The sequence below is a fragment of the Syngnathoides biaculeatus genome, chromosome 19 (genome assembly GCF_019802595.1).
Source record: "Syngnathoides biaculeatus isolate LvHL_M chromosome 19, ASM1980259v1, whole genome shotgun sequence".
Lineage (NCBI taxonomy): Eukaryota > Metazoa > Chordata > Actinopteri > Syngnathiformes > Syngnathidae > Syngnathoides > Syngnathoides biaculeatus.
This window is the reverse complement of record NC_084658.1, coordinates 15608627-15622166: the sequence shown is the minus strand read 5'-3', so window position 1 is coordinate 15622166 and position 13540 is coordinate 15608627. Positions and strand designations below refer to the sequence as shown.

Sequence of the window (13540 nt, the reverse complement as noted above, 5' to 3'; positions counted from 1 at the left end):
GCAGTAATGCGCCTAAAAACACGATGTGAAGAAGGAGACAACGAAGAAAACGAAGAAGAAGCAGCAGCGGTAGTAATCATAGACTCTCGATTCGCGCGTTTGTTCGGCCATTTTCTGTAGCGTTTGAACGGGGTAGCAGCGGAAAAAGAATAACTTAGGCGTGTACTGGTGTGCGTGTGTCAATAAATAGGGCTGTTACCGAGTGTTATATTGTGGTTTGTGTGTTTGTACATCTTTACCGTTGCCGCGCGAGACGGGAGGCCGTTTGCTGGTAAGGTGCGTCAAACGCTAGTTAGCGCATCCCTTCATTAACATGCTCCCACAGCTTTCCTGAGTAATGAATTGTCTTGTATGGTGCCCCTCTTGTGCCACTTAAAGTGGCGAGTGCAGCTAGTGCGTGGAAATAGGAAATTTTAGAGGGGGTTAACGAATTTAACTTTGGTGCTAGCGGCAGGAGCCGCTGTAAACACACCATCAGCTACGTTCCCTCATTTCCCGTTAGAACAGGAACCACCCATGTTTTCTGGTTTGTATGAGCCCAACATTAAACGTTGACACTTTTCACTTTACCCGTGGCTTATATTTTGCAAATGTTACCTAATGTGTTGAATATCCTCTGTCTGACTCAACTTTTTTTTTTTTATTGCTCTTCGAAGGCTGCGTAAATGTCGAGACAGCGTTCTCCGTCGCCACCCACCAGGTAGGCAGCCTGCACGACATAGTTGGCAGTTCCTCCAGGTTTTCACGGTTGTTGTTTTAGTGGTTGTTGCAGTCTAAATGGCTGGTGTTGCGAGATTTTGTTGTGCCGAATTACACTATAAGTTAGTAACTATAGTTCACGCTTCAGTTTTTGAATTTTGTTCCCCCTACACCTTGCATTTTAACATGGCTGTGCAGATTTTGTTCTTTTAAGTCAATTTCTTACAAGAGGTACAAGCAGCAGGTCTCTGCTATTTTGGGTTAGAAAAGTCTTGTAGGTTGCAAGGTTCCGAGTCATTCTGGGAGGAGTTGAATTCGTGTGAATTGTTGTGGTTGAGACCACCTGAATTCTGAATTGAAGGGACTTATTAGTTTGTTCCAGAAACTGACAAAGTACTTATTGAGGTTTCCCCTTTATCCAGGAGGTTCCCATGGAACGAATACGGACATTACAGACCTACAGAACCACAGCACACGGGTTCATCGGACCGGAGGCCCATTTCCAGAGATGAAGAACGCAGGTTTGGTGTTGACTCGTTCCCAGAAGGCCAAAGAAGACCCTCTCTGCAGGATGAGCACCATCATCTGCGCTTGTCACCAAATCGCGATTCGACAGAGCACCATGTCCTGAGAGGGTCCCCCCAGCGGTACGGGAGGTCCGAGGCGGACAGACAAAGAAGAGGCTTAGGAGAAGACTTGCAGAATTTTAACAGCAGAGGAAGGCCACCATTTTCCCCTTTGAGATTCCCGAGGGAACAGTTGCTGCTACAGCCCATAGGCAGTCTCTTAGACCTCTCGGAGGGAAAATCAGACTGGAGGCAGGACGAGGAGGGGAGGGGCCAAGGCCGGTTCCGAGACGTCAATCCTGGCATTAGGTCTGATGAGCAAAGAGGAAGCAAAGGAGAAAGTAAGGCCGAAAGTTTGAACAGAAGCAGACAACGAGAGGATGTTCACCCCCCGTCAAAGCGGCCGAGAAGAGAAATGGACGGCCACCGTGACAGCGGGTAAATGTACAGCTAAGTCAAACTTGTGACGGCACAAAACCTCGCTGATGTCCGCTTTTTTCCTCCTTCTCTTGTTGACGTTTCCTCGCGCTGTTGCAGGTTCAGGCGAGACGACAAGGACTTTGGGGATCAGCGCTACTCACCCACTATGGTCGTCAGTGACCGCCGCAGGGACGCTCTCGTCAAAAACGCTCGTGTCTTCCCACACGATCAGGGAGTCCCGGACAGCCAGAAACCACTACAGTGGGAGCACTCAGATAACAGAAAGCAGCGTGACTCTGACATGCGACAGACACGCATGTCAGATAACAGGCCGATTGTCAGAGAAGATACCAGAAAACGTCACTTTCCAGATAATTGGAGGGACGGCGCCGAAAGCAAGAAGAGCGACCCACCGCGAGAACGAACGGACTTTGCAAGGTTTGACAGAAAAGCCGTTCCGACGAACCAGAGAGGGACTGGTGGTCCTCATCCGGACAGAGGTCGGTTCAGTCACAACCAGGTCGGAAACAGCGGGAACCTCACCAAGAACCGGACAAACTTTGAGCAGTCCTCACGGTGCTACCAGGACACTCCTCGTGACGAGGCAAAAGCGACGTACAGATCTCAAAGGAAAGCCGTGGAGGAAGAGGCTCCCCGATGGACAGACGAAGACGGGCATCTGAAGCAAGTCTGGCCCGGCAGTCTGGTCCCAAGCTTGCACCGGGGTGATCTGGAAGCGGACAGCCCCAGACCGGACAACGTTTGGGAAGTACCGGAATATAAAAACGTGACCGTGGTATCGGAGGAAACGCTCACCATCAAAGTGGACATGAGCCGGCCCGGCCAGCACACCAGGTAAATAATTCCCTTAGGTCCATATCGCTCAGGGTCGAAGTTGACACCTTCTTTTCCCAAGAAAATGAGCAGGAAGAGGAAACGATAGCACTTAGGGGAAAGATGCCTACTGGGAAGTGGATGAATGCATACGAAATCCAGAATGGTCTTCTGGAAGATTGGGTGTGACAGATTTGGAAGGAAAAGTTTCAGCGTGTGTTTGATGTCCCAAATTTTCTTTAGGGGAAAGGGGAAAGAATAGAATTGGAAGGGTAACATCTCAAGTCTCCTGACCGTCATTTGACATCTGGAATGTTCATCGGGAGAATTCAGAGGAAACCCAATCAGAATGCGACCGCCTCATCCCTGTGATGGGATGTCATTGCATCTTCACTCACGTTTCTTCATGATGTCACTGGAAGGGTTGGAATTCCGTAGATGCTTGTCAGCAAGGAGAGAAGATCCAACAGGGTCGGTGTGGGGGGATTCTGCACTTTTCTGCCGGATCAGCACAATTTACGACGTTTGCAACCACCTCCAAAGAAGATATCGCAACGCATGGCTCCAGGAAGCCTCTGGAGGACCGTAAAGAGGAATCTTTTTAATCTCTATTTCCCAGCGATGAAGAACGCAGGTTTGGTGTTGACTTGTTCCCAGAAAGCCACAGAAGACCCTCCCTGCAGGTAAGTGTGAAGGAGCAGGTCACCGTCCACATCTCATCACAGTTTTAGGTTTTTGGAATCCTCATCAAAATTTGTTGTACAAGGAAATATTTGCAAGGCACCGTTTATGCAGACTTTCTCGCTGGAAAAGCCACGAAAAGGAGCTTTAACCTCTGGAATGAAACCGCCTTCGACTGAGCAGGATGAATTTTTTTTTTTTTTTTGAAAGTGGTGGAGATCCAAGAAGCCACTTTCTCAGGAACAAGACGCGTCCGTTCGTATTTCTTACGGCGGGCTCTCGTGATGACACAACATGGCTGGTGGCAGGCAGGAGGAGCGTTGATTGGTGAGAAAGACCTTTTCTTCATTCAAAGGAGCAGTCAAACGTCAACAAATTTCCAGCCATCCCGTCTAACGATAAGTGTTGCTGAGTTCTTTGTGTCACCCAGAATTACACGTCCTTCCATCTCAACATGGGTGTTAATGAATACCTTCGTTTAAAGGAAGAGGACCACAGATGTCGACATCCTTCCGTCCCAACGCAGATGGCAAACATCTTAGTCTTAGCATGAATGCTAACGCACATCCAAATATTTTCTTCTTCATTTAAAGAGACAGCAGCATTGCAACGGAAGTCTTTCATTTCAAACCGAAGTAAACCTGTCGGACTGGACGGCAACAAACTTCTACACTCCTTTTTTTTTTTTTTTGAAGAGACGCGAACACAATTACAGAAGTCCTTCAAAATCGATAAGAGGTCAATCGGGGTCTCTCAACATGGATGCCACTCAACATGATCGTAATTTAAAGGAACGGTGACACAGTTCACGGGCCTTCTTCGATTGAAACACGTAAACCTGTTGGAATTGTGAAGTTCTAAGAAGCATCCAGTGGTGATTTAAAGAAGCAGTAACAGCCACGGACTTCATTCATAAACTCAAGTCAACATTCCAGGCTTAACACGGAGGATGATGAACATCCAGCGCTTTTGTTCACTTAAAGCAAGAGTGACGCAGCATTGGAACTCCTTCAACCCAAACACCGGTGAAAACATGTTGGGTCGGATGATATTGATCACCACAAGTTGTCTTGATTTTTAAGGCGAAGATAACGTGGGACGTCTTCGGTAAGTCACGGACGCGAACGTCAGGAGGTGTGAAGATCTGATGTGTGGTCGTGGTGTCAAGTAGGTGGAATTGTGAGGAGCCAGGGCAGAAAGAGGAAGTGACGTCGCCGCCATTAACAACAAAAGTCGTGAAGAGTGTTGAAGATGTGACGCAAAGTTAGTCAACCGAAGGGGGAAATGACATCACCGCGTTTGTCACAGCGATATCGACGTTGGGTACGACTGTCAAGCAAATGAGTGACATCACGGCGGTTCAAGAAAAATGGGTCACTCAGTCCTGAGGATGGGATGCAAGGGCAGGTGGACAAAACAGGAAGTGACATCAAAAGTAGCACTTTCAGCACGTCGAAGAATGGGATATGACATCAGAAAGTCAGACATAACCGCCCAGAAGCGAGCAAAGGGGAGGAAGTGGCATCATCGTGCGTGGAAGTTTACCAGGGGTGTTGAAGATGCGATGTGAAGTCAAGACGGTCGCTCGGGTGTCGCTGTCAGGAGGTGGAACAAGAGGAGGACTTGACATCGGCATTGAAGCCCAAACTCCCTTTTGGCATGAAAAAGATGATTTGAGGTCCAGCCATATTGCGCAAAGACGACACAAGGCTGCCATTTTGCCTTAGAGTTGGTGAAGGATCTTCCATTCCAGCAAGTCAACAGAAGTTGTTTCTCTGATGCCAGAGGAGGGAATGCGATCAACAAATTTTATTCACGGTCCAAACCTGGAGGTCAGTCGCTCGGTCACTTCATGTGACGCCATCTTTCCATGGCAAGCGTTTGGAGTGTTGCGGAGCGCTCTTGAGTTCTTTCTTTTTCGTTCTCATATCTGCCTGAGCGTACACGTAAGTGGCTAGCTAATGTCGGAGGCCGAACTCGAACATGTCAACTCATGTCATGTCATGAGCTCTGTTAGGTAAGTCAGTTTGTTTCTCTTGTACTTTGATTTTACAGCTTTTTACCGTTTGATTTTAATGAGTCAAGGAGTTTATCATACTCACGCACATTTACACGACATGCATGGAATTTGATAGCGGAGGGTTCTAGATTCACACTTAAGAATAAAAATCACGTAATGAAATAGAAATACTTTTCCACATCCTGGTGGTCCTGCACTGGATGCTCTGGAGCCTCCTGCGGGTGACTTTATTGTCAGTGGATGGACTCAAATTCCGTGTCCGCCTGCTACAAGGGATAAAGCCCAGATGTAAGATTTGCTGGTCCATTTAAAATAAGTTGATTACAGATGAAAAATAATAATACACCAGAAGTTCAAGGATGTTGCTGTGTGTGTGTGTGTCTGCTTGTGTGTTTCGATGGAATCTTGCAGCATCCGAGGGTGTTCCAGAAAGAGTAACACAAAAATTCCACGGAAAAAAGGAAAATGGTAACCATGGTAACCTGCAAATAGGTGGAGGTCCACTTCTTTTTTTAAATCTTCTGTCGCATGTCATCTTTTTATTTTTCCCCCACTCCTCTTCTTCTCTTCCTGCCAGCTCCATGTCTTACTCCGCGGACCGCCAGCTGTCTTTGGACCTGGTCAACGTGGGTCGCCAGCGTCTGGACTTCCTGCCGGAGGCGTCTCAAAGCAACAAGGGGAGCGGCGACGCGCACGCAGGGACATTTGCGCAGGAGATCATCACGCTGGTGCACCGCGTCAAAGGTCGGAGCGTATATTTTGTTCTGCGACTGTTGACAGGAAGTCATAGGCCACTTTTTTTGTGCGCGCCGCAGAACTGTACTTCAGAGGCGAAGGCATCACGTTGAACAACCGTTTCAGTCAGCTGCATCCAAGGGGCAATGATGAAGAGGAGGGGGCGGGGTTGACACTGAACCAGAGATTCTCAGCTAACAAGTACGAAAATCAAAGGCGCACATACCACTGTAAATATTGTTGCTTTGGCGGACTCTTGACCGTTCTCATCTCCATCATTGTCAGCCTGAATATGACGATGGTGCATCAAGACATCCGGCCTCTCATCCCAGGTTTGAGGGGCCTCCGGGTGAGTCAACTTCCTGCCGTCGCGCCATGACGCCAGTAGACAGCGCGTTTACTTTGATTTATTTTTTTCCCCTTCGAGATGTCGCACAGCCCCGGCGACCTGAGACACGACCTCGAGAGGCGTCGTCAGAAACGTTTAGAGGGCGTAACCATCACCATACAGGGAAGCGGGCGGCCCTCCCCCGCCAAGGTCAAATACGACGACCCCGACGTAACGTTTGCGGACGAGCGGCACTACAGACGCGAAACGAATGCAGTGAGTCTGAAAGTACGTGAGGCCCGCCTGGCAGGTGCGTGCGTGCGTGCGGTCCAGAGACGTTTGACCTCCTGTTTCTGCAGGGTCCCGGGAAAAGAGGGCGGTACAGGATGAACGCCGGCCCAACGCAAAGATTCAAGAACCGATAACCGGTCAAGACCCAGAACCGCAACAGCAAAGATGTGGGTATCCTCAAGGTAGCGTCCATGTCTATACACAATAAACAGAAAAAGGAAGCCTAAAAACAAATAAATGCAATCAGATAAATAATGAAATTTAATAATTATGGACATAAAAGCAAAGAAAAATAATACGAATAATAGAAGATAAATATAAAAATATATAAACCTAACTCAAAACAAACCAATTTGATGATCTTGGATTGTGGCAATAAAAACACGCACGCGCACGAGGTGACCATCCAAAGTCCGGATTCAAACCTTGAGCCTTAAAGCTGAAAGGCAGATGTGCCAACTGCTGCCGTCAACTCATTTGAAGGTGTGCAAAAAGTTGCATAAGATAGAACGGCTCAGCCGGTCTTTTTTTAAAGTTTCTTTTTTTTCGCGCCGGCTTGTGTAATGAACCGCCGCACCGGTCGCTCTGACCTCCGACCCGGAGGCTGCGTCCCGGAGCTCGTCCAATCGGGTTTCCTCCGCCGCCTCGGCCACACCCGCGCGGCTAAAAAATCCTCCCGCCGCTGCCGCCGTGATCTGCATTAGGACCGCCGGCTCCCGACTTAACCTCAATTTGGTCTTCCCTCCCGCTGTGTGCGTCCGCAGGTCCCAGCTGGTGACGCCGCCCGCCGAAGACAAAATATTTTGTCGGCTCCCCCCCCCCCCCCCCCCTGCAGTCACTTCCGTTCTCTCTTTTTAAAGTGAGTTCATGCCACTCCGTTTGTCATCCATGTCATCTTGTTTTAGTTTCTACCTGTTCTTAAGGCAATTCATTTTAGCATTTATTCAATATTTTGCCAGTGCGCTGAATTGTCGTCTCAGTGATGACAAAGAGCGGACTAGTACTTGATGGGCTTCACGCCTGGATATCAGGGTATCAAATAAATGCTCAAATGCGTTGCCATATGACTTGTTTATTACATCATTAGACTCCTAATTTGTGAGTAGCTTGAGTTTATTTAGATCTGTGATGACATGTTACATTGAAACACCAAAATAAAAAAAAAATCACTTCAGCTTTTGTGTTGTTTTTCCAACATCAATAAACAGAAATAGCGAAGTGACAGAAAAAGAAAAAAAAAAGGCACAGAGGCGGAACAACGAAGTGTTTTGGTACAAGCGATTTGAGGAAATGGGATTTAGTTGAGGAAAAAAAGGGAAAACATTCCCGTGGAAATTGTGAGCGGACGGGTCTGCTTACTCTTGCAAGCTTGAAAGTTGAACTTAGTGAAGGCTTCACGGCAAGTTGACCTCGAAGAATTATTGGTTTACCAAAGCGAAATGTGCAAATTAAACCTTAATATCGAACTTGAATTTAAAAAAACGTGAGTTGAACAGCTCAAAGTGGAAATGGTTTGAATTTGTTAAAAAAAAAAAAAAATAGAAATGTTGGGTTAGGTAGGAGCTGAATTTCGTGTGGGTTTATTTTCAATTTTTTCCCAAATCTGGCCAGTGGAATGAACCACTGAGTTTAAAGTTGGAAGTGTTGCGGTTATTCTGAGAGTCGGGTTAACTCAATTTCTGCGGATTAGCTCGACCTGGACGATTGAATTCCCAAAGGCAACCTAAAGCTCGTTCACTGCCGGCCCTCGCAGTTCATGCGCTTGTTTGACGTCTGTAGCCGTCAATGGCAGCGAACGCGTTTCAAACTCGGTGAACGCCTACGAGGTAAAACATCTTCAAAGTTCGTTTTGTCCGCATGACAAATGCACTTCCTGTTTTGCCATGAAGTGGTTGTGCATCTGGGTTGCAGTCCTCTCCGAGATGGCCACCGCGCCCCTTAGGTTAGGGGCGAGAGTCGCACGACAACGGGCGGAACGCCACCTCCGTGTTCTCCTCCATGATGATGTCAAAGCGGCACATCGGCGGCCTGGGCGGGAACAGGAAACGCGTGAGTGGTACCGCGTACGTCCACGTCGTCCAGCTTGGACGGGATGTTTTTTTTTTTGTTGTTTTTTTTTAGGTTGCTTATTTGCTTTTTTGTTTATTCGTCGAATGGTTAAATCCAATATTTATGTTGAATTTCAATGTTATGGGTGGAACTAAAAACTGCAAGTATCAAATTAAAAGACAATATAAACTGAAAGTACTTGTTAAAATTTCTGCTCATGTTATTTCAAGTAGTTAATGTATATCATAATTATGTGAATCGATATCACCAGATGGATTCTATATGTCAATTTGACCCCCCCCCCCCAAAAAAAAAAAGACCTTCAGCTTTTATTTTGGTACGTCTTAGCTAAATGTTTTGTTTCATTTATATTTAGGTTTTATGGTCAAATCGTGCGTGACGATTTTTTTTTTTTTTTTTTTTTTTTCGAACTTTAGCGAGATGGTAGTTGCGGTGGCTCCGGGCTGACCTTTCCGGGCGCTCGAGCGGCGTCAGGCGTATTTGCAGCACTCTGATCTTGTAGCGAGGCCCGATCACGTTGCCCGTGTTGATGCGCAGCGAGATCTTGTGCACGTGCGGCAGGTCCTCGTCGAACTGGGCCAGAAGACGCGTCGACGTGAACTGCTCGAAGCGCAGAAGCTTGCTGGTCGGGGGAACGGAAGGGTGGCGTCGGTAAGTATATCAATATAGTTTATGATTAAGACGTACACATTTCAAGTATGTGTTGTATTTTGTTCCTGCAAATGAACCAACGATGAGATCAGGTAAATCAATAAGAAATTTTTTAAAAGGAGATAAATCAATGCAACTAGTATCACGGGGTTGGTGCGTTAATGCTCGCCGGGACAGATTTTCAGAAATGGGCCTCTGATCGAAATTTCAACGACCGTAATTTCTGCCCTATAAGTCGCAACTTTTTTCACAGGCTTATTTGTGCATTTTTTCTAACGGCCCGCGAGGGGACACTCGAGCGGAAACGGTAAGAGTGAGAACGGTGGAATATATGTGCCGAGGAAGTGACTTTTACCGGCTCTGTTAGCGCTCTGCTAGCATGTTGCCGCTGTGTTACTGCCGTGTCTCAGTGGGTTTTACCAGTATGGTTTTTTTTTTTTTTTTAATAAACCGTCCCTGTTAGCGCCGCATCTTAGCGATGTATTTATTTATTTTTACCGGCCCTGTTAGTGCTGTGCTACCATGTTGTTCCTGTGTAGCTCCGTGGCTGTGTTTTTTGTTTTTTACCGGTATGTTTTTGGATTTTGGTTTTTTTCTTTACCAGCCCTGTTCGTGCTACCGTGTTGTTGCTACGTTAAGCTAAGGTATTAAAACTTTGAAAAGTCTTTCTGTCTTAATATCTCGTGTCTCAACGCGGGCACTTGCGGCTTTTACACAGGTGCGGCTTATGTATGTATGTATTTCCTTTACAAATGTGGGTGAGGCTTATAATACGGTGCGCTCTGTAGGCCAGAAATTACGGTACTTTTAAATAACGTCGTGGTTATAATTGCTGATACTGCAGATGCCACAAGATGGTCACAAAATATTTTTGTATTAGATGTGACTCTGATCTGTCGAAAAGTAGCGCCGCTCCTCAGTTCAGCATAGTTCAAATCATTACTTTTATTTGTTCTTTGGCCTGCGCGCCAAAACCGTAACCAGGCAAATTTTCGGTGGGTACCGATTAGATATTGTTCCTTACTCCGATACATTTGATGAACTTGCGGTAGGATTAGCAACGCGAAAGAAATGATTGCAAGCGCATTTTTTCCAAGGAGACTGACTCACTGGTCCACGCGGACTTCAGTGACGTTCCTGCCGCTGTGCAGGCGGATGTAGACCACCCCCCACCGGAGGTACTGGTTCCACGTCACCATGTCCACCTTGTAGTTCAGCTCTGGAACACACACACACACGATGTGTATGTTTACCAGTTAAGACGTTAATCCTATTCTTTCTGAACCTAAAATATAGGCCGACTCACTCTTGTAGGGCTGCGAGGCCGTCGTACTGAAGAAAACTTTGGTCTGTCCCAGCCGCAAGAGACTTTCCCGCCACTGGATGATGTCATAGCCTGCAGGTCAGAGGTGAAGTTCCAGTCAAACAAAAGTCAGTGTCAATGTAGCTACTCATTAAATAGCCAAATCTTGACTGGGCTGTCATCCACTGTAATTTGTTGTGCCTGATAGAGGACCAGTGATGCGTTATTTTTAACAAATACAATAATAATCATCATTTTGGAACCAATTAAGTGGAAGTGCATTGCATTAGATGACATTGTGTTCTTTGGAATCCGCACAACGCACTGATTGGGGGGGGAACCCCCCCCCCCCCCACTTGCGAAGGGCCTCACCGAGCTGCGGGCAGGAAGCCGGCTTGAAGGCCTCGCACTGCAGGCAGCGCCCGTCCAGGAAGTCGGCGTAGGACGCGCACGGGTACGCCGTCAGGCTGCAAGTGCGGTTGAGCGCGCACAAGTACAGCAACATGGAACGCTGGTGGTCGCACACGAAGTAAGACTTTCCTGTTGTGGATGGGGGGTGTTATGCTGATTTCAGGAACACATCATTTGTGCGTGCGTGCGTGCATGTGCGCGCTTACCGGCAAATATGGTTTTGGGGCAGCCGGGCTGGTCGGCCCCCCCATTGGCGTAGAAGTCGATGTGACCGTGAGCCCCCCGCAGGCCAAACGCTGCAATACATGCATGCATTTACATCATCAAGAATCCTGGGATATTTTTTTGAATAGAATATTATAGTTTCCCACTTATATTTGGTCAGTTTACGTCACGTTTTTTCCGTATGTTCCAAACCTGTGAGCAGTGTAAATCCACGATTAAGAGAAATATGAAAACTATATTTAGTTTTATCTATAAATTCGGATCTGCCCTTTGTTAAAAAAAAAAAAAAACATAAATAAAACAAAGGTTTTCTGTATGAGTTAATCATGAATTATAAATAGTAAAATGACAAACGGTTATTATTGCTGTATTGTCATCTCATTAGCATTATAGCGCGTTAGCTCGTGACGTGCGTTCCTACTCACAATCCATGTCGGTGTGGAGCACGTCCACGAAGATGGCGTCCGACGGGTCCAGCCTCTCGTCCGGCGTGGCGCTGGTGAAGAGAGGCCCGGCGGGGTCCAAACCTGAAAGCGCAAACGTCGACGTAGACGCGGATCTGAATGAGTCCGCTTTGAGTGGCGGCTGAGCTTAACGTGTACGGGAGGGGTAAAACTACCGTAATTTTCCGACCTATGCGCTGCGATTTTTTTTCACACACTTTCAACCCTGCGGTTTATGCGTTGATGGGGCTAATTTGTGCATTTTTTTTTATAACTGCCACAAGGGGGCACTCAAGCGGAAAAGGTGAGAGTGAGAGCGGTGGAATATATGTGGCGAGGAAGTGACTTTTACCTGTCTGGGCCTGTTAGCGCGGCAGCGTTAGCATGCGCGGCGGCGCTAGCGTTAAAGTCTTTCCTTGTAAGTATCTCGTGTTTCAATGTGTGTACTTTTACACGTACAAATTACGATAACTTGAAATGTTTCACACGATCTCTCCATATAATGCATTTTCACTTCCGAACGGGTTTTCGCCATGTTCGGGTTTGGAGTGGTCAGCGTTACCTGTGATGCGTCCGATCTTTCCCTTCAGGTTGGCGCCCACAAAGCCGGCGAGGTGCGCCCCCAGACTGACGCCGATGAGGTGCACGGAGCCCAGCGAGGCGCCTTCGTCCTGAGGACGCGTTCAGGCCTCATGTTAGCAGGTGCGTGCATTGATTCATATTTACGGCTATGATAGAAATAGTTTTTAACTGGCAAAATAAGTTTGCAAAAACCGCCCCGGAGCGTTTTTGGTGACTTCTGAGGGATTACGTGAGGAAGCGGCACCTGCATGGCCCTGATGAAGGCCGTCAGGTTGTGGGCCGCCTCCCTGGTGTAGGCCACGGCGGCGAGGTAGTTGAGGTTGGCGGCCCCGCGGTTCCAGTCCACCACCACCACGTTGAGGTCCCGCCCCTCGGCCAGCAGCCGCACCAGCCGGTCGATCCACACCGGCGGGGCTCCGGTGGGCCGGTAGCCGTGGACGACGAAGGCGGTGGGCCGGGACAGGTTGAAGAGCGGCTCGGACGGGAAGCGCCGGTGGTGCAGCTCGCGTCCGCACGCCGGGTTGGCGCGGGTGTACAGCAGCAGGCGCACGTACAGGCTGGTGCCCAGGAAGCAGTGAGACAGGTCCAGGTCGGTGAAGTTGTCGCACGAGTCGCCGCCGTCCTCCCCGCGGCCTGAAACGGAAAAGGTAAACTTTGTTCCGGCGCCGGCGCAAATATTCTGAGGTGGTTTTAAGCGGTCAGAGTCGGTCTGACGCGTCGGTTCAATGGGACGCGCGCTGGAACGAGTTGTGGGCCACTTGCCTCAATTGGATCAAGCTGCTATTTAAAAACAAAAAAAAAAAAAAAAAGAGGAGGCGGGACAACGACTGAAAACTGCGTGCGCGTGCGTGTCAAGTAGCAAAAGTGTTCTGCTCTTAGTCCAAATCGGTTTTGAAATAAGTCGTCGTCGTCGTCGTCTTCAATATGTTAGCATTTTTCTTTTTTTTTTTTTTTTTTAGGTAGTTTAAAAGTCGAACCCGATGAAATGTCCTCACCTCGGCAGAGCGCCAGCAGGAGTCCCAGCGCGGACAAGCGAGCGCAGGCCAGCATGCTTCCGAACGCGCCGGGGAGGCTCCCGGGATTTGAGCTCGGCGGGAGGAGTCCGGGGGAGGGGGCGGGCACCCCGGGCAAGGGGAGCCAATCAATTTCCGACAGCCGGCGAGCTTGGAGCACGCTTCCGCAGTGAAGGTCGATCAAAGCGCGTCGTCGTGGCTGCACGAGTGACAACGGTGGGAAAACGGAAATAAAATTGAAGTCCTGTACGTGGTGTGCGTTAAAGTG

At 48.2% G+C, this 13540-nt stretch overlaps 2 protein-coding genes across 9 annotated transcripts; one reads left to right on the top strand and one right to left on the bottom strand.

The window, feature by feature from the left end:
- The first annotated feature begins 8 nt into the window (after window positions 1–8).
- zgc:112982 (uncharacterized protein LOC503771 homolog) lies at window positions 9–7482 on the top strand. Of its 8 annotated transcripts, none has more exons than XM_061805915.1 (11): window positions 9–69; window positions 657–700; window positions 1122–1703; window positions 1803–2540; window positions 5632–5688; window positions 5798–5964; window positions 6036–6156; window positions 6241–6304; window positions 6383–6571; window positions 6643–6741; window positions 7339–7417. In XM_061805915.1, the coding sequence occupies exons 2-10, from the start codon at window positions 666–668 to the stop codon at window positions 6706–6708; spliced, it is 2019 nt and encodes a 672-aa protein (XP_061661899.1). In that variant the 5' UTR covers window positions 9–69; window positions 657–665; the 3' UTR covers window positions 6709–6741; window positions 7339–7417. The 8 variants fall into 8 exon arrangements, with proteins under 8 accessions (XP_061661899.1, XP_061661900.1, XP_061661901.1 ...); XM_061805916.1 differs by lacking the exon at window positions 9–69 and adding an exon at window positions 76–276 and having other exon boundaries at window positions 6383–6559; window positions 7339–7482; XM_061805917.1 differs by lacking the exon at window positions 9–69 and adding an exon at window positions 76–276 and having other exon boundaries at window positions 6383–6559; window positions 6643–6756; window positions 7339–7479.
- Window positions 7483–8467: 985 nt separating this feature from the next.
- On the bottom strand, window positions 8468–13487 carry lipib (lipase, member Ib). The gene is made up of 10 exons (XM_061805919.1): window positions 13255–13487; window positions 12504–12892; window positions 12240–12348; window positions 11660–11761; window positions 11216–11305; window positions 10971–11138; window positions 10602–10691; window positions 10406–10514; window positions 9093–9266; window positions 8468–8602 (listed from the first exon to the last, which is right to left on the bottom strand). The coding sequence occupies exons 1-10, from the start codon at window positions 13307–13309 to the stop codon at window positions 8518–8520; spliced, it is 1371 nt and encodes a 456-aa protein (XP_061661903.1). The 5' UTR covers window positions 13310–13487; the 3' UTR covers window positions 8468–8517.
- Between the last annotated feature and the right edge of the window lie 53 nt (window positions 13488–13540).